Raw genomic sequence first — 25,412 nt, forward strand, 5'->3', positions numbered from 1 at the left:
AGCACATAACAGTACTGCTTAAGAAATAAGAGTCTTACACAGTCAACTCAAACTGTATTTTAGTGAGATTCTTTTCATGTTTTTCCTTTTCTTGTTACTATGGAGAACTAAATTCTTGTGAGTGGACCTGCTTCACCATCTAGTGGTGACTGAGTGTACTTCACCTGCAATGCGTTAGACAGTATGATTGGCTGCACTGCTTTACAAACTCACTACAGTTTTTAATGAAACAATCCAGAATAGAAATATATTAATTTAATACTGGGTTTGTGCTATGAGACGATGAAACTAAAACTCACCTGCTCACCGCTGTGGGTCACGTGATCTGCTATTCTTTACTCATTCATGCTGCTTAATGAGTCTCATCAGTGGTCTCATCACTTGCACCTGTTTTGAGTTTACTCTGTCTTTGCTTGTGCTGCTCAAGCTTCTGGCCCAGCAGTGCAGGGAGTCACATGACCAACCACATGAACAAGGAGCAAAGGTTTGAGCTCTGCCACTCGTCTCATGTCAAAGCATGAAAAGCAGCTCTGCTTTTTATTTTGTGGTTTGAATGCAGCTGTCGGCAGGTGCTGTGTGAATTACTACGCCACGGTGCGGGCTTTTACTGTCCATTTGCCCTTTGTGTTGTAGTGACTGACTTCTTAATTTGTTCTTTCAGTCTTTTTGACATACAGGAAATGTGAACAAAGTGGTGCATTCAAAAGGCTTTTATTCTTTATTCCGCTCATGTTGCATGGTGAATAAAGAAACTAAAACACTACAGTTGAACTACGCTCTTGAAGATGACGCTGAGGGCTTCACTCTTCATCATGTGTTTTCTGTGCAAAGAAAAATAATGTAATCAGAATTTTTTATTTCTGGCAAATCATGAAAGTTACTCAGAGAGCACTGCGTCATTCCAGGATGAAACAAACTGCGTTATTCTGAATGGTTGCTGACCTTGGCTCCAGTGTCGCGGCTCTTTGCTCTCAGCTTGTTGACCTGAGACTCTGCGATGTCGGCCCTTTCCTCAGCTTCCTCGAGCTCATGCTGCAGCTTGCGCAACTTGCCCAGATTTGCATTGGACTGTTCCTCCTATAAAAGAAAAAAAATCAATATTAGAGCATGAGAAATGACTAAAGTATGGTCTGGCACAGAGCTCCCTCATTAAAGAGAAAGTGGATTATAGTTGAGTAAATGTAGCATTTTCTCTTACGGCTTCCTCTGCTGCTCGCTTGTAGGATTTAACTTTCAGTTGCAGCTTATCCACCAGGTCCTGCAGACGGCTCAGATTCTTTTTATCCTCCTCCGTCTGTTAAATTAGTGCATAATGCTAATGAAAGCATAACTTTTCATCAATTGCAGAATGTTTATTCCAGAGTCGTTAGGTCTGCATATACCTGATAGGTAAGCTCTTTGATGCGCCTCTCGTACTTGCGTATTCCTTTCACTGAGTCACCGCTTCTCTTCTGCTCCAAATCCACCTCATTTTCCAACTCTCTCACCTTGAAAAAAATGTAATGGATGCAGCTTATATGAATAGTTAAAGCCAAAAAAATCCTATATTGTATACTTGTACTGTAAGGCAACATAGTGGAAGTAAGAAATGCTCACCCTGGCCTCCAGCTTCTGGACCTGCTTCTTGCCACCTTTCATGGCTATTTGCTCAGCTTCATCCAGACGGTGCTGCAGGTCTTTGATGGTTTGTTCCATGTTTTTCTTCATACGCTCCAGGTGAGCACTGGTGTCCTGCTCCTTCTTCAGCTCCTCTGCCATCATGGCAGCATCAGTAACAGCCTTCTTCGCCTTCTCCTCTGCGTTTCTGCACTCCTGCATGGCCTCCTCCACCTCGTTCTGAAGCTGAACTGTGTCACTTTCAAGCTTCTTCTTCTGGTTCAGCAGGCTGGTGTTCTGCACACAATTATTTTACAGTTTTAGTATACATCTTGGATACAGTGAAATACCACAATGAAGTGGTTTGACATACCTGAGAGTGCAGCAGCTGAACTCTCTCACTGGCATCCAGCAGTTCCTGCTCTGCCAGTTTACGACTTCTCTCGGTCTGCTCCACCACAGACCTCAGCTCATCAAGTTCAGACTGCAGCAGGTTGTTACGTCTCTCCACAATGGCAGTGTTCTCCTTCAGATCATCATTGGCACGGAGAGTATCATCCAGCTGCAGCTGCAAGTCCTGTTCAGAACCATTATAACATTCTGTCTGAGATTCAAAGGACAAAGAAAACAATCCACAGACGTACTGCCATCTTTGATGGTCTTATGGACCTACCTTCAGATGAACATGGACTCCCTTGAGCTGCTTCTGAGCCTCTGCTGCCTGCCTGTTGGCCTGACTCAGCTGGATCTCCATCTCATTGAGATCTCCCTCCATCTTCTTCTTCACCCTGAGAGCTTCGTTTCTGCTGCGAGTCTCAGTCTCCAGGGAGCTCTGCAGACTGTCCACCACTCTCTGATGGTTACGCTTGGCCTGCTCCATCTCCTCGTCCTTCTCAGCCAGCTTCCGCTCAATGTCAGCCTTCACCTGGTTGAACTCAAGCTGAGCTCGGAGGATCTTACCCTCTTCATGCTCCAGAGAGCCCTGTAAGGACACTCTCTTCAGTTAATTTACACATTCTTGAAGAGTAAGAAGAAAGATAAAACAAGATATGAACCCCCACCTCAGCTTCCTCCAGAGCAGCTTGTATCTCAGCCTTCTCTTGTTCCAGCTGTTTGCGGAACTTCTCCAGCTCGTGGATGCTCTTTCCTCCCTCACCGAGTTGCTCAGTCAGGTCAGAAATTTCCTCTGTTTTGTGCACAATCATTTCATTTACTGTTCCCCACCTCATGAATGTATTCGGTCTGTATTATTAGGATGACTAATGTTTTCTCATGTCTTCCTACCTTGAAGGTTTTTGTTTTCTCGTTTCATTGTCTCCAGATGATCCAGAGATTCTTCATAAGAGTTCTTCAGTTTGAAGAGCTCAGTGCTGAGAGAACGAGCTTCTTTCTGGGCACTTTCCAGCTCAGTCTGGGACTCCTCATACTTCTGCTTCCACTCAGCAAGGACCTGGTTTAATCATGTTCAGTATTAGATTACTTAGTATTAAGAAGACATTTTCCCTCCCCTCCAGTTTTTCCTGTCTCCCATCACCTTGTCAAAGTTTCTTTGTTTCTTGTCCAGAGCTGCAGCGGCAGCATTCGATCTCTCCACGTCCACCATGAGATCTTCAATCTCACCCTGAAGCCTGTGTTTGGTTTTCTCCAGGGAGGAACATTTAGCGTTAGCAGCTTCAACAGCTTCCTCGGCCTCCTGCAGACGCTGGACCAGTTTCTTCCTATTTGACAAGGACATGTCGCAGTAATTCTCAGTCCTTGTTAGAAACATGCTGTTGAAAAGGAGACAACTGTTCTTACTTTGCTTCTTCCAGCTCCTCCGTCCTTTGGATGGCATCGGTTTCATACTTGGTTCTCCACTGAGCCACCTCAGAGTTGGCCTTGGACATGCTGCGTTGGAGCTCAGCTTTGGCCTCCTGCTCCTCCTCAAACTGCTCCCTCAACAAATCACAGTCATGGCGCGCAGACTGCACTGAATGGGCAAGCGCATTCTTGGCCTGTAAGGTGACAGTAAAGCTGTGACGGAAATGCTGTCAAATGAACGTAATGTCGATCTGGAAACTGCAGTCAGTGTAACTGTAGATACCTTGATTTCCTCTTCTAGTTGTCTCTTGAGGTCTTCAATCTGCTGAGTGTAGGACTGCTTCCCTCTGGTCAGCTGAGAGACCAAAGAGTCCTTCTCCTCCAGCTGTCTGGCAAACTCACCTTTTATGAAGGAAGAAAATGTTACTCTTGCCTCACATATTAAGCTTTAAAAGTCAAAGATTTATCAGTTTTTCTGACCATTTTCAGTCTGAAGTTTTGCTTTCTGCATGGTGAAGTCATTGATGACACGCTGGCTTTCATCAGCTTTAGTCCTCAATTCGCTCATTTGATCTTCAAGAGTGCGACACATTTTCTCCAAGTTTGACTGAAAACAAAAAGACAATGTTTAGGAACTCTTTAACCATGGGATGAAACAAACTGCAGCTTAGCATGCTTTTCAGTCTCCTGGGCTGATTTGTTGGTTGCACTCACTTTAACTTTGACAATTTGCTCCATGTTGGAGACGACATCATCCAGCTCCAGTCTGAGCTCGCTCTTCTCTTTCTCCAGCTTCTGTTTGACTCTTTGCAGGTTGTCAATCTGCTCTCCCAGGTCAGCCACACTATCTGCGTTCTTCTTTCTCAGTGTAGCAACAGTGGCTTCATGCTGCAGAGTGGCCTCTTCAAGGTCTCTGCGCATCTTCTGAAACTCAGCCTCCCTCTTCTTGTTCATCTCGATCTGGGCAGCAGTGGCTCCTCCGGCCTCCTCCAGCCTCTCACTGATCTCCTCCAGCTCTCTGGCCAAGTCAGCCCTCTGTTTCTCCACTTTGGCTCGGGCAGCTCGTTCTGCCTCCAGCTCCTCCTCCAGCTCTTCAATGCGAGCCTTGATGGATTTCATCACATGATTGTACATTTTGAGTAGATTCTCACAATGAAAACATAATAAAGCACCAAATGAAACCTGTGTGTGCAGTTACCTGTAACTCCTTCAGTTTCTTGTGGAGTTGAGCTCCTAAGGCCTGTTCATCCTCAATCTTACTTAGCTGTTGGCTGAGTTCAAAGTCTTTCCTGCATTTAATGACAAATGGTGCACGTTAGCACTCAGCTGTTGTAGCATAAAGTGCACCATGTTTGTGACTGTGAAAGATTGGTTTTACTTTTTGAGTTTTTCCTCCAGCTGCTGCTTGTCATTCTCCAGATCCATCACATTTTCTTGGGTTAACTTTAAGTCCCCTTCCAATTTTCTCTTGGCTCTTTCCAGATCCATCCTCACTTTCTTCTCTTGCTCCAGTGAACCTTCAAGCTAACAGACAAATCATCACAAACCATGAATCCATAAGTTGTGTCTTCAAACCATGTGATTTATTTGCACTATTTCTACTCACATCATCAACTTGCTGCTCCAGCTTGACTTTGGCCTTGGTCAGAGTGTTGACTTTGTCCTCTTCACTCTGCAGGTCGTCCAGTGTTTGCTGATGAGCCTCCTGAAGAGCTTTCTTCTCTTTGGTCAGCTTAGCAATAATTTCATCCAAAGCTGCCATCTCTTCAGTCAGGTTTTTAACCTAAATTAATATCTAGTTAGAACAACTCATCTGGTTGGAAATATGTTCTGTCAATGCTTGTTAAAATACTTTGTTACCTTGTTCTCTGTGGCATGCTTTTCCTTTTCCACTTTAGCCAGAGTCAGCTCCAGATCATCAATGTCCTTCTTGAGTTCTGAACATTCGTCCTCCAGCTTCCTCTTCTTGGCAGTGAGCTCTGCATTCATCTCCTCTTCATCTTCCAGCCTCTCCGTCAGCTCTTTGGCTTTGGCCTCAAGCTGGATCTTACTCTTGATCAGACCCTCACAGCGCTCCTCAGCATCTGCAAGATTGTCTTGTTCCTGAAGACAGCAGATTTAACAGTCACATTTTTGCCAGTATATTGCTTTGTGTTTTGGGTAAACTGAATGACCGATCTTACAGATTGGACTTGGAGCTGCAGGTCGTTCTTCTCTTGGAGAAGGGTGACCATCTTTTCCTCCAGCTCTTTCTTACGGGCCTCAGATTTAGCATAAGCCTCTTTCAGCTTTGTGAACTCCTCCTTCATGTTTGCCATCTCCTTCTCAGTCTCAGCTGATTTTAGCAGAGGTTTGATCTTGAAGTACATCTTCATCCAGGGCCAATTCTTGACACCCATGAAGGCACGGACGTTCCACTGGATCACCAGCAAGGCATCCCTGGAGACAACGTCAGTAAGCTTCTGTACTTTCCATTTTTTAACTAGAAATGTTAATAGTAATGCACCAACCTGCGCTCAACAATCTTCTGGAACTCAATCCTGGCGAGTAGTCCTCTGGCTCGCGCTTGAATTCCAGTGATGATGAGAGCGAGACGATCGTCTCTCATCTCCTCAAGAACACCCAGCAGACCAGCTTTGAAGAACACCTGAAAACAACAGAAGGTCTTTTGTAACCTGTACAGTTGTATCCCTTTTACAATTATTATTTCCAGTGTTCAACCTAACTCTTATTGTAGAGACAGAACCAACCTTCGTGTGTCCCAGTTTATACTGCTCATGGTCAATGTCCAGAGAGCCCAGCAGTTTTTCTGCTGCTTTCTTGTTGTCTATGAACTGTCCCTCAGGGATGGCGTTCGGATTCAGGATGCGGTATCTGAAATGATACAACCATAAATTGTGACTGAATGAATTTGCAAACCCTTTCTGGCAGACACCCTACATGCCCAAGGAAGGAGATCTCAAGGCACCGGGCGGAAGGACTCTGCTGGTATCTATTCTCAGATACCATCACAAACCACATTCAGGTGGGATTTAGCCCTGATATCTAAAACATCAAGGCAGGTCGTCCTGCTGGAATTAACTGCCCCCTGGAAAGACTAGGGACTGGGGATGATTTGGTGTTGACGAAGGAGACTGAAGGAACTGAAGAGAACCACATGCAGTACTTGGACACAAGTTGGGGCCCGAACAATCCTGGCCTAGTTGCCTCCAAAATGGTGTTTGATGGTGAAAGACCCAGAACACAGAAAAAGTTACATCACTGATCACTGTGTCCAAATGCCTTGCAAGATTTGTGAAAGAACAACAAATAAAGATAGTTTTCTTGCCTTTGTTTAAAGTCTCCATACTGGATCCTGTTGGGGAATCCCTTCCTGCAGATCCTGATGCCCTCCAGCACACCATTACAGCGCAGCTGGTGCATGACCAGAGGATTCTCCATCGCCCCAGGAGTCTTGGTCTCATTGGGGATGAGACAGCGCACAAAGTGGGGGTGAGTTGATCTGAGGTTGGTCATCAGTTTGTTCAAGTTCTCCTGTAAATGAAGACAATACATATCAACAAGTACCACATAACAACTTCAGACCAATGCCAAACTTAGTACAAATTTTACCCTGTGCAGTGCAGACACAGTCTGGAAAGAAGAACCTTTCTTCTTTCCCCCCTTTCCTCCTTTTCCTCCTGTATCCTGGGCTGTGTGGAAGTTGTAGATATGTAATTATCCTGAACAATTCACAGATGAATAATCTGTATGGTCAAAGATGTCTAACCTGAATCTGCACCAGCATATCCAGCAAACAGGAGAGACAGCAACTTAAGGTTGGACTTCTGATACAGTCCCACCACAGTTTCATTCAGTGGGTCTTTGTTCTTCTCCAGCCAGTTAGTGATGTTGTAATCAACAATACCAGCATAGTGAGCAAGGGAGAAATGAGCTTCTGGTTTCCCCTTAACAATCCTCGGCTTCTGGAAGTTTGGACTTTTTCCCAGATGGTTGTCATACAGTTTGGCTTTAAATGTTGCATCACTGGCTTTGGGGAACATGCACTCCTCTTCAAGGATGGACATGATGCCCATGGGCTGAAGGAAGGGGTCAGAATTAATTCAGTTTATCATAAAGAATAGCTCATGTTTATTAAATTAATTCTTAAATTTTACTCAGCACTAACCTTCTCAATGAGTTCAATGCAGGCTGCCAAGTCCATGCCAAAGTCAATGAACTCCCACACGATACCCTCTTTCTTGTACTCCTCTTGTTCCAGCACAAACATGTGGTGGTTGAAGAACTGCTGCAGCTTCTCATTAGTGTAGTTGATGCACAGTTGCTCAAATGTGTTGAACTGGGAAGAGCATTCAAAGGGAGAAGTTAGATAAGCAATATTTTATAGTCACATGTCCAGATAAAGTTTTATACTCACGTCAAAGATCTCAAATCCAGCAATGTCCAGCACCCCAATGAAGTACTGGCGAGGTTGCTTGGTGTCCAGAGATTGGTTGATTCTCACCACCATCCACAAGAACATTTTCTCGTACACTGACTTGGACAGTGCACCAATAGAGTAGTACACCTGGATAATTGCATAAAACCGATGACATCAAAATTCATGCTTACTTTATCCATCAAACTTGAGAGCATTTCAATGCATTTCCTCCATTGCCTCCATTTTCAACTTACCTGCTGCACACTCTGACCTTTGGTGACCCACTCATTGCCTACTTTCACCCTTGGGTGACACAGGGCCTTGATGAGGTCAGCAGAGTTTAAGCCCATCAGATATGCACTTTTGTCAAGATCTGTGAATTGATTTTGTGTCAGAGAAGCATTTGTTATTTTGCGTCAAAGGGCATAAATTGGTGGTACTCTTATTTTAAAAGAACATAAGTAAACTGTGCTTAATGATCTTAATGCTTTACCTTCTGTGCCATCAGGCTCTGCTTGCTCTTCTCTCTGCTTCTGTTTGAACTTCATGTTTCCATGATGCATAACTGCACCAGTCAGCTTGTAAATGCTGTTCTTCTCTTCTTGGGTGAAGCCCAGGACATCAAAAGCTTCCTTACATGTCAGAATTAAATGTGAGTTAGTGTTGAATCATGTGTTGAGTTTTTAACAAATCAACTCATCACTTACATCAGTAGCCATCAGCTCTTCGGCATCATTGATGGAGGCTACTGTTGTTTCTCCTTGGGAGATGTATGTGTAGTCGTAGGGGTTGTTAGTGATTAACAGCATTTCTGTCAAAGATAGAAAAAATTCAGTCTCTGTGCATATGACATTTCTTTGGGGTCAAAGAAATTCTCTGTATTCATCCACCACTCACCCAGCAGTTCTGGTTTCCTCTGGGACAGAATCTGGTAGAAGATGTGGTAGTCTCTCTCAGCCTTGAGCTGGTAGGTGACACGAGATTTCTCCAGCAGGTCTGACAACATGTAACACATCGGCATTAAGGTTCATTCCTGACCTGTTAGAACTATTTTCCTACCTTAACATTATTTTTTGCACTTTGTACTCACAAGTTTCAATATCAGCTGAAGACAGTTTCCCACTGACTCCAAAATGGATCCGAATGAATTTGCCCTGCAGTGAGAAGATGTCATTTAGATGTTGTCAACATAACATGTCTGCACACGTACTCTTTGTAATGACCAAACTTACAAATCTGGAGGAGTTGTCGTTTCTGATGGTCTTGGCATTTCCAAAAGCCTCCAGGGCAGGATTGGCCTGGATGATTTGATCCTCCAGGGTGCCCTGCAGGTTTAACGGGTGCCAAAATTTAGGCCATAAAAGTCAAAATCCAGTGTATATCATAATCCACGTTGTTTAAAACTAACCTTTTTCTCCTGAGCAGCGTCCTTCTTGCCAGAAACTGCTGCGATGCTGGCAAAGTACTGGATGACCCTCTTGGTGTTCACAGTCTTTCCTGCACCAGATTCTCCACTGTGAATGAAAACAAATATGTGAACTGGCACGAAGGCGAAACATGAAGTCCGGATTCTGATGTTCAATGAACTACTTACGTGATCAGGATAGACTGGTTTTCTCTGTCTGTAAAATTAAAGACGATGTTTTGTATTAGGACGTTTTTCTTCTTGAAATGTTTGGATGGTGTCAACATTTGAAGAGAGCTGAACTCACCTGACAGCATGTACTGGTAGGCATTGTCAGAAATGGAGTAGATGTGAGGAGGAGCTTCACTCCTCTTCTTTCCTCTGTAGGCATTGACCACCGCCTGATCGTACACCGGCAGCCACTTGTAGGGGTTGACGGTCACACAGAACAAGCCAGAGTAGGTCTGTTGATGAAGATACATGAAATACAACAAACATGAACTTCTGTGAAATATTTAAGATCTGCAGATTTGTGACCTTTACTCACGTAGATCATCCATGCTGCGTAACGCTCTTTGAGGTTAAACAGCACAGCAGGTTCGTGGAGGAAGGTGAACATCGCCATGTCCTCGATTTTGTCGAACTTTGGCGGGTTCTGAGGGTGGATATCAGCTTCCTTATGGGTCACGGTCTGAAATGGTTTACCACAGAGAATGTCTCAATTTAAACCGTTGTAAAAGTCGTCAAAGGTATAAGTTAGACTTCTGTGTCACAACCACGTTGCCATTTGTTAGTGTAAATGTTGGACTTACTTTTCCAGACTCAGTTTCAACGGTGACTTTGTCGCCATCTCTGCTTTTGACTGTGGCTTTAACGTACTCCACCTCAGGGTCGGGCACAAAACACTCCCTCTTTATGTCGAAGGGTCGAGTCTGGGCCTCCAGACGCTCCTTGTCTGACTTTCTCAGAAAGGGAGCGGCGGTCCCGAACTCCGCCATGATGGCGTCGCCTGACATCTTGGAACCTGTGGAGTAGCACTTGTATCGGTCATAAGTATACCTGGAAAATGCGCAAATCATCAACAAGTTCTGAACTTGAACTTCTCAGAGGGTTGAGAAACTGCTGACAAACAAACAAAGTACAGGTGTTTTGATTCCAATGATCTTTATTTATGTATTTGAATTTATGTACCTGTTTCTTCTTCCTCTCCCTTTTGGTAGACTTGGTGAGGTGGGTCTCTAGAAGGACCAGAAGGAAAAACACAATATTGTATTTTCTGTATGTGTTGTGTCTGCTGAGTCATGTGTAAAATCTATGAATTCTTACCTGTAGGTGCTGCGTTCCCGTCTTTACTCCTCTTTCTGAACCCTCTTTAAATACATCCAGGAGGCAGAGCTTCGACGCCCACACAGCCTATAAGGTAAGAGCAAGAAGACAAAGGACACTAATCAAAAAAGGAGGATCTGTATTTGGAGATAAAGGAGTGGACAACAATAACACTCATGTAATCATTGGCCAGCAAATTGAAAGTTATGAGCTGTTCTGGGATCAGCATCGATTTTCATTTTGTCCTTCAAGTGATCTTAAAAGCCATGAAATTATAAAAATTAGAAAAATATTTTCTGTCTGATGTTGTTTGCATGTTACTAATTCTCTCTTTCATGCACATTTTATCACCACAGCTTTTCTTTTTCTTAGATCTTTTTTTGTTGTTGTAACATTAATTATAAAAAGATTTGAAATTTAAAAAGATTTCTTCTGCTGATTTTAAATGCAACTCCTTTTGTTCTGTCACTGCTACAATAAGCATTGTCTTGGTCTCTCTGGACTACTGGATTGTCTGTCTTCTGTTGTCCTGGAGGATAAAGATAAACTTGTTACATTTCGAGTTGGATTCCTCCTACTTGTCCTCGTTTGCCTCCCAGTAGACCTCAGCTGACTCTTCCAGCTATAATAAAAGCTCAGGAGTGACAGCTGCTTTCTTTCAAAGGTTCCAGCAGCCATACTGTGAATAAATACATTTGGGTCATACAGAACACTTATCACCTCCACCCTGTACACCTTATTGATGACAACCGGTCAATGCTCGTAATAACTGTCACGTTAGCAGAGGAGATCCTTAAATCACGTGTTTATTGGGTGGACCACCTGAAGGCCTCTTCAAGAAGCACACAGGCCCTTTTGACTTTAACAACTTCACACTTTGGGTTTCACCATGACCTTGTAGGTCTTGACAGTTGGCTGTCTGCACCCGGCGTACCATTCCTTAGCAGATCAAGGGCAGCGCTGAGGCTGTCATTCCCAGCTGTCTTGTGTCCTTCTGCAGTCAACACTTATGATGGAGCGTCATGAGCCTTCCTATATGCAGCCTGTCGTTCAGGCTGGTATCACACATGTGGCAGGTGGTTAACGAACTTGGTCTTATTGTGGGTTGAACTGTTTTCAGTTTAGTGTTGTTTTATGAATTAATCATCTTTGCAGAGTTTAAAAAACCATATTAGATCAGAAATCAATGTTCCTCTCACTGAGTTATTTGGGCCACTTCATAAATTCAATAGAGTCAGAACATGTTGGGTTGTGGATGTTGATGTTTATGGCCCTGTTATGGCGTGTAACAGTAGTAATAATTCAACATTTTAGTTGCCTGTATTTAAAGGTTGTTCTCGCTTTCTTAGTGGCAGACCTTTCAGAGATGCCCCACTAGAAATGCATTGCCAGCAAAACCATAGTTTTACAAGCTCCAGTTTTAGGGCCAACCATTTTAACTATTAATGTGAATTATGCGTGACCAAATATTACTGCACCTGTATATCTTTATGCCAATGGTGCTATTGAATATTTTTGTGTGGCACTGTTGCCCAGCTGAGGGCCCATGTTGAGATAAACATTTAGGCATCACAATCGATAAAAGCCTGTCTTCCAAATCTCATATTTATAATTTGAAAAAATTAAAATTAAAATTAGGGGCAATCTTTTTTAATGCTCCTCCTCCTCCTGTCCTGGACTAGAATGTGATGTCTTGTACATGTCATAGTTTAGATTTTGTTGGTTCAGTCATGTTTTGTTGCACTTCCTGTCTCTGTGTGATTGTTTTCAGCTGTGACTCGTTAGTTAATCAGCCTCTTGTGTACTGAGTCCACATGGTCTCCCTCTTTGAGCTGTCTGGTCTTCTGGATTTGTTGCTTATCTTCCTGCTCCCTCAGTTTTCGTTGCCTGCCTGTTTTGTTGCATGGATTCAGTTTTATCCATTAAAGCTCACTTATTGTCCCTGGACTCTGCCTGCACCGCGTCCTGCATTGGATTCTCTGTCTGAATTAACTAAAGATAAAACTTAAGCCTTCAGTGTGCTGCCTTCATGTGTCGGATGCTGTCTATCAAGGAGCTTTGGAATTCATAACTGCTAAAAAGCTTATCTACCGAGTATGTCCAAACCTTATTCTGATTTCATATTTTAATCATTTTAACTAATCTAACAACAAGAATAAGTGCAGTTGCTGCTCTGTGTCTACTTTCTTTCTGTTTACAGTTTTTCAAGTCTCATTACAAGCACCTCAAAGGTTTCCAGCTCAGTGTGTCTTGAAAAAACACCACAAAGGACTGAGAGGTGTTTATCATGGCTTCCTTTTGTCCTTGAGCTCAGACTGAACCACATGACATTCGGAGAGCCACTACAAAAGACTTTGGCACGCTGAGGCAGATTGTGAAGTGATCAAACTTAGACTCACCTTCACACTTACTGGCTCTCACACACCTCACAACAAAATAAACATGAGACTGCCATCATTATTACTATAAAACAACACCACATCTTCAACGGACGCGTCCTACACAGAGACATCATGGTCCACATATCTGTCCATTACGATCATTTAGTACACGTAATAATCCACCAACGTCGGCTGAGGCAGGAAGAAGGCAACGTTGCTCAGGTAAACAGGAAGTGAAATGACACCACCTTGTTTACAGTATCACAGTATAGTGCAGTAAACTAAACTGTAACCCCTGTGATTCGCGATTCGCATCATATCACCAGATTCTCACCAAAAACAATAACAATAGTAATGATAATGCGCCTTGTTTTGATAATAACTAAAGACTTTGCTCTGCTGAATGGACGAGTCCTTTACATCATCACGACTGCAGCTGTTGTGCAGCAAGGCCGGGTCACCACCCTATGCGCTGGCACCAGCAGCTACTTCATACTGTAACTCCACACTCCTCCTTGTTGGCCTGGCATTGTTTCCTTCGGGACAAAGATAAACCTGTGAAATTGTTGTGGGATTCCTTCTGCTGAGCTTAAGTGAAAGCACAGTCACATGTTCCTGTCAGAAGTCACTTTGTGGTTGTGATCGTGTGTCGTTGGCTATTAAACTCAGGGAGGGGAAAAGAAGTGGTGTTTCCAGTCTCCAGTTGATTTTCTTACCATATGATGAAAGACTGATGGCAAACTAATGTAGTGTTTGTGCACTCAGGTTAAGATTAAACAAAACTCATCCCCAAACAGAAGTCAGTTGTTTTGACTGATTGCATTTAATTTAGTTTTTGTTCTTGACCCAAAATATTAAAAAAGATAACATCACGGAACACATGCAATAATAATTCAAAGTCAAAAAACTGACTTTAAAATGACAGGAAAGCCAGTTATTTTTCTTCTGCCACGTTTTTAGGATTTTATTTTAATTGCTCATGGAGCAGGCGAAGATAAGCGTTCAAAGCACACAATATATTTTTAGCTGGCTTTGGAACAAGCAGTCATGAGTGAATAACAAGGTGCTGAGCTGGTCTTGAATTTATTACTGAAACAAGTAAAGGTCAAGAGGGCTGTCATGTATAATGTGCTTCAGGGAAAGTGTGCAGCCTCTTTACCAGGTGATAATGTGGTCCTATAGGGCTGGAGAAAGTGTTACGACTTACACGCCATCTTGCCCTGCGCTCCTCATAACTCAGCTTTCACATCTCCACACCTCGGGTTTCGAGTGGCGCTCCAGCCTTGAGCGCACGGCTTCGCCACCAGGGTGGAACGTACTGGTGTGCGTCGTACACTAATCACAACATCCCACCTGCTGTGGGCCTTCGTCTGCAGACGAACACCAATGCAAACTGCCATGGACAGTCGCTTCAGTCGTGTATGGAAGGTGGGAAGAATAAATCTTCATCTGATCATCAGAGCAGTGACACTTTCTGTGCTTCAAGAATCATGCAGGTGTTTAAATATTATGCAGTGTAAAGAAATGTGCGATCAGTATCAGTAAAATCATTACTGGCTACAGTACTACTACGGATATGTATAAGGAAATTATACCAGTGACCAATACACTCGCCAATCACAGGGTGCTTTATCATTATCATGGTGTCACTAAAAGGAAATTTCTCATTTTACTACAGTGAAATGGCAGTTTGTGTCCTGTTAAAATATCTTCATCCTGTGGTTCTGTCAGGTCCAGTCCTCATCGGTGGTCTACGCAGAAGTCAAAGGCTCAAAAATCTGTTTCTCTTTGCCTGCGTGACATCAAATGTCTGCCAATGACAGAAGAGCAAGAAAAAACCTCCACCCGTTCTGATCCACAACTCTGCTTCCCAACTGACTCAAAGGACACTGACGAGTGTATAATAAATGTCCTCATTTTCCATCTGTCTCTATGCATTTTCTCAAATATGTCCTTGCTGTGATGAAAAGCTAACAGTGACAGTGACACAAGTGATGAAAGTTATCTCTGAGAAGTCGTGTGGGTTTGATGCAGTAAAGGCTGAGCTCCTCAGAGTTTGCTAACAGGAAGAATGCAGATGATGTGTAGTTTGAAATACGTCTGTTTGCTTTTATATTACAGCAACTTGTCATGGGGAGTGTGTCTGCTGAAATTCTCAAGCAGCCTGATTTTAAAACAAACCGTTTCTCCATTTTAGCTGTGGACTCATTTGGTAAAGTCAAACGTCAAACCTCCTGTTAGCCCAGGAAGAGTGAAGCAAAACAAATACTGAAGACAATTCAGTATTTTAGTCATGTGATCTGTGAACAGACCACTACATGCCACTAAATCCCACACACTGAACCGTTAAGTTAAATGCTAATAATTAAATACTAATATTTAAAAGCTAACGGCTTTACTTTGTGAGGATGCAAGACAAGGAAAGTAGCCTGGAATTCATTTCCGTCATATCTCTTTAAAGCATCTGGTTTTATGGTATGATTCAGTGCATGTGGTTAAAATTAGCAGCTGACTTATCTGTACACGTACACATTACAAACATTACAACACTGTCAGCAGTGTGGTGGTGGGACTTCACATCAAATGTTTGCTCTGTGCTGCCATCAGGTATGAAAACGTCTTTGTCTTACTTAAGAATGAGTTGACCCATTAGCTGTGAGGCTGTGTTATTAGATATCCTTTATTAGTTCCACAGAGAAGCTGAGACACTTCACGGTTCAGTCTTTAACTACCACTGAAACAAATGTACCTTGTGTTTTTTTTTGTTGTTGTTGTTGTTTTCACAATATTTGATGGTGTTTTTAATCTGTAATGATGTGTGATAATATGTTATATATTTAATATGCAATATTTACATTTTTTATTTACCTATTTTTTGGTAGCAGGGACAGAAAGAATTTCACTGCACATTCTACCGTGTATGATTGTGTGTGTGACAAATAAACCTATCTTGTATCTTGTATCTTGTATGTATACACCAAAAGTCATGAACAGAAAACTGAGATAAAGCTGAGAGCTAAAAGTAAACAGGGAAGTTGTTTTTTGTTTCTGGTGAGAAGTGTTTGTGTGGGATCTTCACACAGCTCTCTGCAACAAAATGTCTTCATCATGTGGTCCAGAATTGTGTTTATTTAAGTTACTTTATTAATCTCAAGCTGGGAAGTTACTTCTCTGCATTTAACCCATCGCTGACCACACCACACATGCAACATGCAACATGCAGTGAAACACACAGGAGCAGTGGGCTGCATCAAGCGCCTGGGGACGTTTGGTTCAGCCCGGGGAGCATTTGGCCCCCGGAGCATATGTTGGGGGTTAAGTGTCTTGCTCAAGGGCACATCAGCTGGCTAATGGGGGGTGGGGACATTATCAATCCACCACACCTCGACCATCCGGTGGGGGAATCTAACCAGCGACCTTCCAATCACAAGCCGCTTCTCCAACCTCTAGACTGCGGCTGCCCAGGGGAATATCCTCCAAAAACAAAGCTGGTAATACCTTAATACCACTGGAAGGCAAAAGAAATACCACCGAAAGGAGGCGACCGCTGTCTTAGCCCAAAGGCCGAGAAGTGTCCATGTACTCACTAATATTTCCAACAAGGATAATTAAGACCCACAGGCTAACAGTGAGTCATGTGGTGAAATTTCTCTCTGCAAAGTCAATTGCACCCTGATGAGTTTGAGATGCAACAAAATCTGAGTTCCTCACAGGCTGCTAACAGGAAGAGTGAAGACAATTCAGTATTTTAGTCATGTGATCTGTGTTGAAACATGTCTCTTGGCTGTTATATTACAGCAACTTGTCAGGGAAGTGAACGTTTAATACCTTTTAAGGATATCCAAAACAACACAGATCTTCTGTATTTATTTGTCAGGTTGCATGTTGCCAAAACCACAACAGATTCCTCACTTGATGCAGCACAAAGAGTCTCAACAATACAGCAAGTATTCATCTATTGTCACTTTTGTTACATATGCTGGACATACAAGTCATGCAGACTCGTTTGGGAAGGTCAGATGTTACTGCTGTTTATGTTTGAGCTTTTTAACTCAGAGAGCAGAGAGATTTTTTGTTTTTTATTTTGAACAAAAGGGAACCTGCTTTAAGACAACATGAATGATTTGTTTAAAAGATGCTTTGATTAAAATCTTGAGACGTTTCTTCAGTTCAGATGCAGATGATGAGGGTCACTGCAGTCGTGTCTGTGAATGTGCTGACAGCCAACATGTTACTGAGTGTCTTCTTTGTTTCAGGTGAGCTGTTTGTTCTGTCACTTTGATTCGGACACGTTAATCATTAACAATCTGAAATAAAGCAGGAAGAGCAGTGCACACAGAGTTACTTTTACCAGCTGTTCATATTCTGACTGAAAAGTCATGTTTTACACACAACAGCAAAGCAACAAGCTGCTGCTTTGTGTATCATGAGTGTATTTGAGATTTGTCACACATTTAGTTAACGGGGCAGTTGTGGATCAGCGGTTAGGGTGTCGGCCCCGTAACCGGTGGATCGCTGGTTCGATTCCCCGTACTGGTGCCCATGGCTGAGGTACCCTTGAGCAAGGTACCTAACCCCCACTGCTCCCCGGGCGCTGCACGTGGTCGCCCACTGCCCCGGGTTTGCTGTGTGTGTGTGTGCACGTCACTTGGGTGGGTTAAATGCAGAGCATGAATTTTGTTGGAGTGAGTTCCCTCCAATGACAAAATATGTCACTATTCTATTCACTATTCTATTCTATTCTAACGATGAAACTCATTTTACAGGTGTTTTGGCTGCTTGTCCTGGCAATTCACCCCTCTTCATTACTGCACCAAAGAAGATGGAAGCACTGAATGGATCTTGTTTGCAAATCCCATGTAACTTTACATTTCGATCAGAACAAGAGTTTGACAGCAAGAGAGAAACCTTTGGAGTGTGGATTAAAAGTAACCCAAATTTTGGCAGCAAACCAGACAATGTGATCTTCAACAGCAGTGAGACAAATAACACCTATCCAATGAGGATTACTGGAAACCTGAGTGAGAAAGACTGCACCACTCTGTTTTCCAGTTTATTAACAAGGTACACAGACACGTACTACTTCAGAGCTGAGAATCGACCACTTGTGGTGACAGATATTTGTGATCCTGTTGAAATAAGAGTTCAAGGTAAGTTTTGTTTCAGTCTGTCAGTCTGTCATGTTGTTGTTTTTCTCTTTGTCACGAATCTAAACTCTGATTAAACACTGAGTCTGCTGTTACGCTTTGACATTAAAACGGTCAAACTTTGGCAAAGCACAGATTCTCCTCCGAGGCCCAGAATTGAGATCTCAGGTGAGATCTCAGGTGATCTGAAGGAGGAGCAGTCTGTCACTATAACCTGCTCAGCTGTCACTCCCTGTCCACACTCCCCTCCTCAACTCACCTGGAGTCTCCAACAAGACGCTCGCAACAACATGGAGGAAAACGCAGATGGAACCTTTACAACTAAAATCCAGGAGACCATCACTCTGTCAGACCAACATGATGGAAACAACATCACCTGTTCTGCCACATATCCTGTGAATGAAGGAAAAGATGTCAGGACGGCCCAGGAGACAAAGACTCTCAGTGTGTCATGTGAGACAACCAGAGTTTGTTTCCTGTCAGCACATGATGATGTCATCTGGCTTTAATGAATAAAGTTCATCTCACATTTGTCCTCAGATGCTCCCAAGGACACCTCAGTGTCCATCAGTCCATCAGGTTTGGTGTCAGCAGGTAGCTGGGTGAACCTGACCTGCTCCAGCAGAGCCAAGCCTCCTGTCAGCTTCAGCTGGTTCAGGATCAGCAAAGATGGACCCACGTTGGTATCTGAAGGACACTTTTACAGCTTTAATGTGACAGAAGGAGGAGTTTATTACTGCGTGGCCACAAATGAGCTTGGCAATCACTCATCAATATTCCGTATTGATATTGAAGGTAAATACTGAACTGAGATGAATCTTTTGGTTTTGTTTTGTTTTTTGTTTTTTTTGGTTTAGCAGCAAATTATTTTTTGCTTTTGTTTGAAATAAGTATTGAAATAAAAGAGAAAAGTGTAGAACCAAACAGCATAACAAGTGGTGTTTGGACATCATTCATTGATGAATAAAATGTGCTTTGTTCATTAAATTTAGTTTTGTGAGGACGCCGTGATGCACAGATGCTCTGAAAGATGCTCACTTGAGTCAATTTGACTTCCAGCGTTTTATGGTAGAAATTTTATTTTGGTTTATGAGGAAAGACCAACATGCTTAAGGTTGTGGTTTGTGGTGTAGTTTACATTAACAGGAGGAATTAAAGTTCAGCAGTAACTTAGTAACTCAGTAAGTTTTTCCATGAAGGAGAAGGTGACCATGAAGGTCTCATTGCAGGTCCTCCAAAGTCGTTTGGGGTTAACGTCTACGTTACAGTGAAGATCCTGGGCATCATAATGCTCTACAGTACACTCTTCATCTTTGAGGGGTGAGACTAACTTTTCTATGATATGACGACTTGCAGCTCAAGTTTAGAGTTCATCTTTCACTCACGTCTGTTCATTCCATCTCCTTTTCTGTCAGGTGCTTTAGATGGAGATGCTGCCACAAACCAGTGAAGGTAAGCCAGTAGACGAGGACAGGTGCATTATTCTTTGAACAGTAAGCTGAGCTAATCTCACTTCATATTGGGCTTCAATTTAGCAAGACGAGCTCCAGGTGCTGCTGGCATTTCTCTTTCAGCAGCATTAAACTCACTGCAGAGCTCTAACTCTCTCCGTGTGTTGTTTCATTTCATCAGGAGGAAGTCGAAGCAGACTACGTCAACAGAGTGATTGAGATTCAAGCGTCATGAAGGACAAGAGAAAGACATGTCCACCATGAATGGAATGTGTCTCTGTCTTAAATCTGAAATGACTCTGGAGATGATCAGTGAGATGAACAAATGATGGAGTACAAATGGGACAGATGATTGTTTTTAGCACAAATATATACTGCAGCTTCATTGTTAGTTTGCCTGTGATTGAGCTGATTTATGTCATTCTTACACTTCCTGTTACATTTTTCTTTGCCTCAGTGGTTCTTTGCATGTAAAAATGAAGTGAAATAAAGTCGATTCAAATGAAGCAGAAAGTGTGAGGGAGTTTTATTAATGCCAACATTAAATCATATTAATGATCATGTGTTTTGTATGTGAAATGTAAAAGAGCACAGAGGACCAAAGAACAGCACAGAAGATTGAGGGATTACAGAAGAAAGAACAGCACAGAACGCAGGGAAGGCAGCTCATATGGGAAACACAGTAAGATAGGAAACGTGGCAGATCCAGGGAACACAGGGAGCACAGAACGCAGGGAACGCAGAAACCTGAAAACGCACAGGGACAGGACAGGTATATAAATGAGGAGGTAGCAAGACACAGGTGAGACCAACAGGGGACGAGCATACAATCAGAAAAGGAGGGAAAACAGACAAAGACGGCAAACGAAAAGCTAAACGGACTACAAGGGGAGAAAAACTACAAAAGATGGTTTATTCATTCATTCATTGTCTTTACAGCTTATCCATCAGGGTCGTGGGGGGACTGGAGCCCATCCCAGCTGACTGCGGGCCAGAGGTGGGGTACACCCTGGACTGATCGCCAGCCAATTGAAGGACGAAAAAATGGTTTACCATTTGGGTTAATCAGCTGTGGGCATCAGTGGTGGTTAAGATTAGAGACGCTTTGAGCTTTCAGTTCCTGTTTTGCTGCTGCCTTTGCAGTAGCGTCTACGTTAGCGTTGCCCTGTTAAACTGGCTGTTGTTAGTGTGAGCATCACATTCACATCTTGCAAGCTGTGTTGGAAGCTGAACAGCCTACAACAACTCAGAGTGCGACTGGTTTGCCCGGTGATGTTAGAAATTGTCTGCTTTGCCACAAAACGCCATAATCATGTGCCATCCAAAAGGCATATCTGTTGTTTGTCTGGATGTTAACCGTTTTGGTCCTTGCCAGTTTACATTAGGGCTTTAAAGACTGATGTGTATGTTGACAAAGTGGTTGCCCACAGTTGTGCGGTTTTTGCTTCAAAGTGAGCCACCACAGTGAATCCAGTTTGATTCCTCCCTGTCTCTGCTTCATGTGAAGCCAATTCATCCACAAACAGGTTCAGGTCTGGATTAGACAGCAGTGTTCGCTGTACATGTGCTCCAGGGAAGCAAACGTCTCTTTCTCTGCCTCTTCAGTCACAGTCACTTTATCTTTTGCTGTTAGGTCTTGTTCATGAGCAGCTGCAGGTAGAAGTGCCTCAGTTTCCCCAAAATGATGTGATTCCATGGAGGCTCAGTACCTGTTAACTATCAATACCTCATTATATGTTGCCATACATTTTCTTAAATATGTCATCATTGTGATTAACATAATATTTACCACAAGAAAAAATAAGACATACAGGCTAACAGTGAGTTATGTGGTGAAAATAATCTCTGAGAAGTCATTTGCACTCTGGACAGTTTAAGATGCACAAAAGCTGAGTTCCTCATTCACAGTTTGCTAACAAGACGAATGATAAAGATTATTATTGAGTATTTTAGTCATGTGATCTGTAGGTTGAACCACATCTGTTTGCACAGCAACAACTTGTCAGAGAAGTGCGTTGATTGGTCTGCTGAAACTCACAAACTGCCTGATTTAAAACAAACCGTTTCTCCGTTTCAGCTGCAGACTCGTTTGGTAAAGTCAAATGTTCCTGCTGTGCTTGTTTCAACTTTAAAACTCAAAGAGGTTTTTGTTTTATTTTGCTGTGTTTCTTCAGTTCAGATGCAGATGATGAGGGTCACTGCAGTCGTGTCTGTGAATGTGCTGACAGCCAACATGTTACTGAGTGTCTTCTTTGTTTCAGGTGAGCTGTTTGTTCTGTCACTTTGATTCGGACACGTTAATCATTAACAATCTGAAATAAAGCAGGAAGAGCAGTGCACACAGAGTTACTTTTACCAGCTGTTCATATTCTGACTGAAAAGTCATGTTTTACACACAACAGCAAAGCAACAAGCTGCTGCTTTGTGCATCATGAGTGTATCATGCAGATTTGTCACACATTTAGTTAACGATGAAACTCATTTTACAGGTGTTTTGGATGCTTGTCCTAAGCCAGCACACCTCCTCATTACTGCACCAAAGAAGATGGAAGCACTGAGTGGATCTTGTTTGCAAATCCCATGTAACTTTACATTTCGATCAGAACAAGAGTTTGACGGCAGCAGAAAAACCTTTGGAGTGTGGATTAAAAGTAACCCATATTTTGGCAGCACACCAGGCAATGTGATCTTCAACAGCAGTGGGACAGTTAACACCTATCCAATGAGGATTACTGGAAACCTGAGTGAGAAAGACTGCACCACTCTGTTTTCCAGTTTATTAACAAGTTACACAGACACGTACTACTTCAGAGCTGAGAATCGACCACTTGTGGTGACAGATATTTGTGATCCTGTTGAAATAAGAGTTCAAGGTAAGTTTTGTTTCAGTCTGTCAGTCTGTCATGTTGTTGTTTTTCTCTTTGTCACGAATCTAAACTCTGATTAAACACTGAGTCTGCTGTTACGCTTTGACATTAAAACGGTCAAACTTTGGCAAAGCACAGATTCTCCTCCGAGGCCCAGAATTGAGATCTCAGGTGAGATCTCAGGTGATCTGAAGGAGGAGCAGTCTGTCACTATAACCTGCTCAGCTGTCACTCCCTGTCCACACTCCCCTCCTCAACTCACCTGGAGTCTCCAACAAGACGCTCACAACAACATGGAGGAAAACGCAAATGGAACCTTTACAACTAAAATCCAGGAGACCATCACTCTGTCAGACCAACATGATGGAAACAACATCACCTGTTCTGCCACATATCCTGTGAATGAAGGAAAAGATGTCAGGACGGCCCAGGAGACAAAGACTCTCAGTGTGTCATGTGAGACAACCAGAGTTTGTTTCCTGTCAGCACATGATGATGTCATCTGGCTTTAATGAATAAAGTTCATCTCACATTTGTCCTCAGATGCTCCCAAGGACACCTCAGTGTCCATCAGTCCATCAGGTTTGGTGTCAGCAGGTAGCTGGGTGAACCTGACCTGCTCCAGCAGAGCCAAGCCTCCTGTCAGCTTCAGCTGGTTCAGGATCAGCAAAGATGGACCCACGTTGGTATCTGAAGGACACTTTTACAGCTTTAACGTGACAGAAGGAGGAGTTTATTACTGCGTGGCCACAAATGAGCTTGGCAGCCAAACAACATCAATTAATATTGAAGGTAAATACTGAACTGAGATGAATCTTTTGGTTTTGTTTTGTTTTTTGTTTTTTTTTGGTTTAGCAGCAAATTATTTTTTGCTTTTGTTTGAAATAAGTATTGAAATAAAAGAGAAAAGTGTAGAACCAAACAGCATAACAAGTGGTGTTTGGACATCATTGATTGATGAATAAAATGTGCTTTGTTCATTAAATTTAGTTTTGTGAGGACGCCGTGATGCACAGATGCTCTGAAAGATGCTCACTTGAGTCAATTTGACTTCCAACGTTTTATGTTAGAAATTTTATTTTGGTTTATGAGGAAAGACCAACATGCTTAAGGTTGTGGTTTGTGGTGTAGTTTACATTAACAGGAGGAATTAAAGTTCAGCAGTAACTTAGTAACTCAGTAAGTTTTTCCATGAAGGAGAAGGTGACCATGAAGGTCTCATTGCAGGTCCTCCAAAGTCGTTTGGGGTTAACGTCTACGTTACAGTGAAGATCCTGGGCATCATAATGCTCTACAGTACACTCTTCATCTTTGAGGGGTGAGACTAACTTTTCTGTGATATGACGACTTGCAGCTCAAGTTTAGAGTTCATCTTTCACTCACGTCTGTTCATTCCATCTCCTTTTCTGTCAGGTGCTTTAGATGGAGATGCTGCCACAAACCAGTGAAGGTAAGCCAGTAGACGAGGACAGGTGCATTATTCTTTGAACAGTAAGCTGAGCTAATCTCACTTCATATTGGGCTTCAATTTAGCAAGACGAGCTCCAGGTGCTGCTGGCATTTCTCTTTCAGCAGCATTAAACTCACTGCAGAGCTCTAACTCTCTCTGTGTGTTGTTTCATTTCATCAGGAGGCAGTCGAAGCAGACGACGTCAACAGAGTGATTGAGATTCAAGCGTCATGAAGGACAAGAGAAAGACATGTCCACCATGAATGGAATGTTTCTCTGTCTTAAATCTGAAAAGACTCTGGAGATGATCAGTGAGATGAACAAATGATGGACTACAAATGGGACAGATGATTGTTTTTAGCACAAATATATACTGCAGCTTCATTGTTAGTTTGCCTGTGATTGAGCTGATTTATGTCATTCTTACACTTCCTGTTACATTTTTCTTTGCCTCAGTGGTTCTTTGCATGTAAAAATGTCTGATTTCCAAGGGAGAAATAAATGAATCGATTCAAATGAAGCAGAAAGTGTGAGGGAGTTTTATTAATGCCAACATTAAATCATATTAATGATCATGTGTTTTGTATGTGAAATGTAAAAGAGCACAGAGGACCAAAGAACAGCACAGAAGATTGAGGGATTACAGAAGAAAGAACAGCACAGAACGCAGGGAAGGCAGCTCATATGGGGAACACAGTAAGATAGGAAACGTGGCAGATCCAGGGAACACAGGGAGCACAGAACGCAGGGAACGCAGAAACCTGAAAACGCACAGGGACAGGACAGGTATATAAATGAGGAGGTAGCAAGACACAGGTGAGACCAACAGGGGACGAGCATACAATCAGAAAAGGAGGGAAAACAGACAAAGACGGCAAACGAAAAGCTAAACGGACTACAAGGGGAGAAAAACTACAAAATGAAACATGAAATGAAACGTTTCAAACTCATGGCCTTTGCTATACGTCAACTTAGCACACAAACATAAAATTATGTAAAAATGGTTTATTCATTCATTCATTGTCTTTACAGCTTATCCATCAGGGTCACTGGGGGACTGGAGCCCATCCCAGCTGACTGCGGGCCAGAGGTGGGGTACACCCTGGACTGGTCGCCAGCCAATTGAAGGACGAAAAATGGTTTACCATTTGGGTTAATCAGCTGTGGACATCAGTGGTGGGTAAGCTTAGAGACACTTTGAGCTTTCAGTTCCTGTTTTGCTGCTGCCTTTGCAGTAGCGTCTACGTTAGCGTTGCCCTGTTAAACTGGCTGTTGTTAGTGTGAGCATCACATTCACTAAATAAATGCTGAACTGAGATGAATCTTTTGGTTTTGTTTTTGTTTTTTTGTTTTTTTGTTTTTTTGGTTTAGCAGCAAATTATTTTTTGCTTTTGTTTGAAATAAGTATTGAAATAAAAGGGAAAAGTGTAGAACCAAACATCATAACAAGTGGTGTTTGGACATCATTCATTGATGAATAAAATGTGCTTTGTTCATTAAATTTAGTTTTGTGAGGACGCCGTGATGCACAGATGCTCTGAAAGATGCTCACTTGAGTCAATTTGACTT

At 42.6% G+C, this 25,412-nt stretch overlaps 2 protein-coding genes across 6 annotated transcripts; one reads left to right on the top strand and one right to left on the bottom strand.

The window, feature by feature from the left end:
• Window positions 1-695: 695 nt before the first annotated feature.
• LOC124049967 (myosin-6-like) lies at window positions 696-10,640 on the bottom strand. The gene is made up of 39 exons (XM_046372132.1): window positions 10,548-10,640; window positions 10,413-10,459; window positions 10,034-10,245; window positions 9,769-9,912; window positions 9,529-9,685; window positions 9,411-9,438; window positions 9,225-9,330; window positions 9,049-9,141; window positions 8,907-8,970; window positions 8,714-8,812; window positions 8,524-8,627; window positions 8,310-8,448; window positions 8,071-8,189; window positions 7,814-7,963; window positions 7,565-7,735; window positions 7,166-7,475; window positions 7,009-7,088; window positions 6,725-6,930; window positions 6,147-6,270; window positions 5,907-6,043; window positions 5,580-5,835; window positions 5,257-5,499; window positions 5,003-5,179; window positions 4,775-4,920; window positions 4,595-4,685; window positions 4,111-4,500; window positions 3,877-4,003; window positions 3,680-3,798; window positions 3,394-3,590; window positions 3,131-3,314; window positions 2,881-3,046; window positions 2,658-2,782; window positions 2,270-2,578; window positions 1,970-2,173; window positions 1,597-1,893; window positions 1,383-1,487; window positions 1,199-1,294; window positions 943-1,077; window positions 696-821 (listed from the first exon to the last, which is right to left on the bottom strand). The coding sequence occupies exons 3-39, from the start codon at window positions 10,235-10,237 to the stop codon at window positions 801-803; spliced, it is 5,823 nt and encodes a 1,940-aa protein (XP_046228088.1). The 5' UTR covers window positions 10,238-10,245; window positions 10,413-10,459; window positions 10,548-10,640; the 3' UTR covers window positions 696-800.
• A 4,753-nt stretch (window positions 10,641-15,393) lies between these two features.
• On the top strand, window positions 15,394-24,363 carry LOC124049448 (vascular cell adhesion protein 1-like). Of its 5 annotated transcripts, XM_046371102.1 has the most exons (9): window positions 15,394-15,535; window positions 19,491-19,527; window positions 21,701-21,787; window positions 22,016-22,399; window positions 22,532-22,849; window positions 22,937-23,185; window positions 23,621-23,711; window positions 23,807-23,843; window positions 24,024-24,363. In XM_046371102.1, the coding sequence occupies exons 2-9, from the start codon at window positions 19,500-19,502 to the stop codon at window positions 24,075-24,077; spliced, it is 1,248 nt and encodes a 415-aa protein (XP_046227058.1). In that variant the 5' UTR covers window positions 15,394-15,535; window positions 19,491-19,499; the 3' UTR covers window positions 24,078-24,363. The 5 variants fall into 5 exon arrangements, with proteins under 5 accessions (XP_046227058.1, XP_046227059.1, XP_046227057.1 ...); XM_046371103.1 differs by lacking the exons at window positions 15,394-15,535; window positions 21,701-21,787; window positions 22,016-22,399; ... (3 more) ...; window positions 23,807-23,843; window positions 24,024-24,363 and adding exons at window positions 16,812-16,871; window positions 17,103-17,184; window positions 17,695-18,078; ... (2 more) ...; window positions 19,305-19,395; window positions 19,708-20,022; XM_046371101.1 differs by lacking the exons at window positions 15,394-15,535; window positions 21,701-21,787; window positions 22,016-22,399; ... (3 more) ...; window positions 23,807-23,843; window positions 24,024-24,363 and adding exons at window positions 16,829-16,942; window positions 17,103-17,184; window positions 17,695-18,078; ... (2 more) ...; window positions 19,305-19,395; window positions 19,708-20,023.
• The last annotated feature ends 1,049 nt before the right edge of the window (window positions 24,364-25,412 follow it).

This window comes from Scatophagus argus, chromosome 18 (genome assembly GCF_020382885.2).
Source record: "Scatophagus argus isolate fScaArg1 chromosome 18, fScaArg1.pri, whole genome shotgun sequence".
Taxonomy (NCBI): Eukaryota; Metazoa; Chordata; class Actinopteri; family Scatophagidae; genus Scatophagus; species Scatophagus argus.

What these genes read in the sequence shown, in the direction of transcription:
- LOC124049967 (XM_046372132.1), bottom strand. Translation starts at nt 10,237, where the DNA reads ATGTCAGGCGACGCCATCATGGCGGAGTTCGGGACCGCCGCTCCCTTT. An exon ending in AAGGTCAGAGTGTGCAGCAG is followed by an intron (nt 7,964 to 8,070) that starts GTAAGTTGAAAA and finishes GCAATTATCCAG; the next exon opens with GTGTACTACTCTATTGGTGC. An exon ending in GCATTGAACTCATTGAGAAG is followed by an intron (nt 7,476 to 7,564) that starts GTTAGTGCTGAG and finishes CCCTTCCTTCAG; the next exon opens with CCCATGGGCATCATGTCCAT.
- LOC124049448 (XM_046371101.1), top strand. Translation starts at nt 16,844, where the DNA reads ATGCAGCACAAAGAGTCTCAACAATACAGCAAGTATTCATCTATTGTC. An exon ending in GAGTGTCTTCTTTGTTTCAG is followed by an intron (nt 17,185 to 17,694) that starts GTGAGCTGTTTG and finishes CTCATTTTACAG; the next exon opens with GTGTTTTGGCTGCTTGTCCT. An exon ending in GCTGCCACAAACCAGTGAAG is followed by an intron (nt 19,528 to 19,707) that starts GTAAGCCAGTAG and finishes TCATTTCATCAG; the next exon opens with GAGGAAGTCGAAGCAGACTA.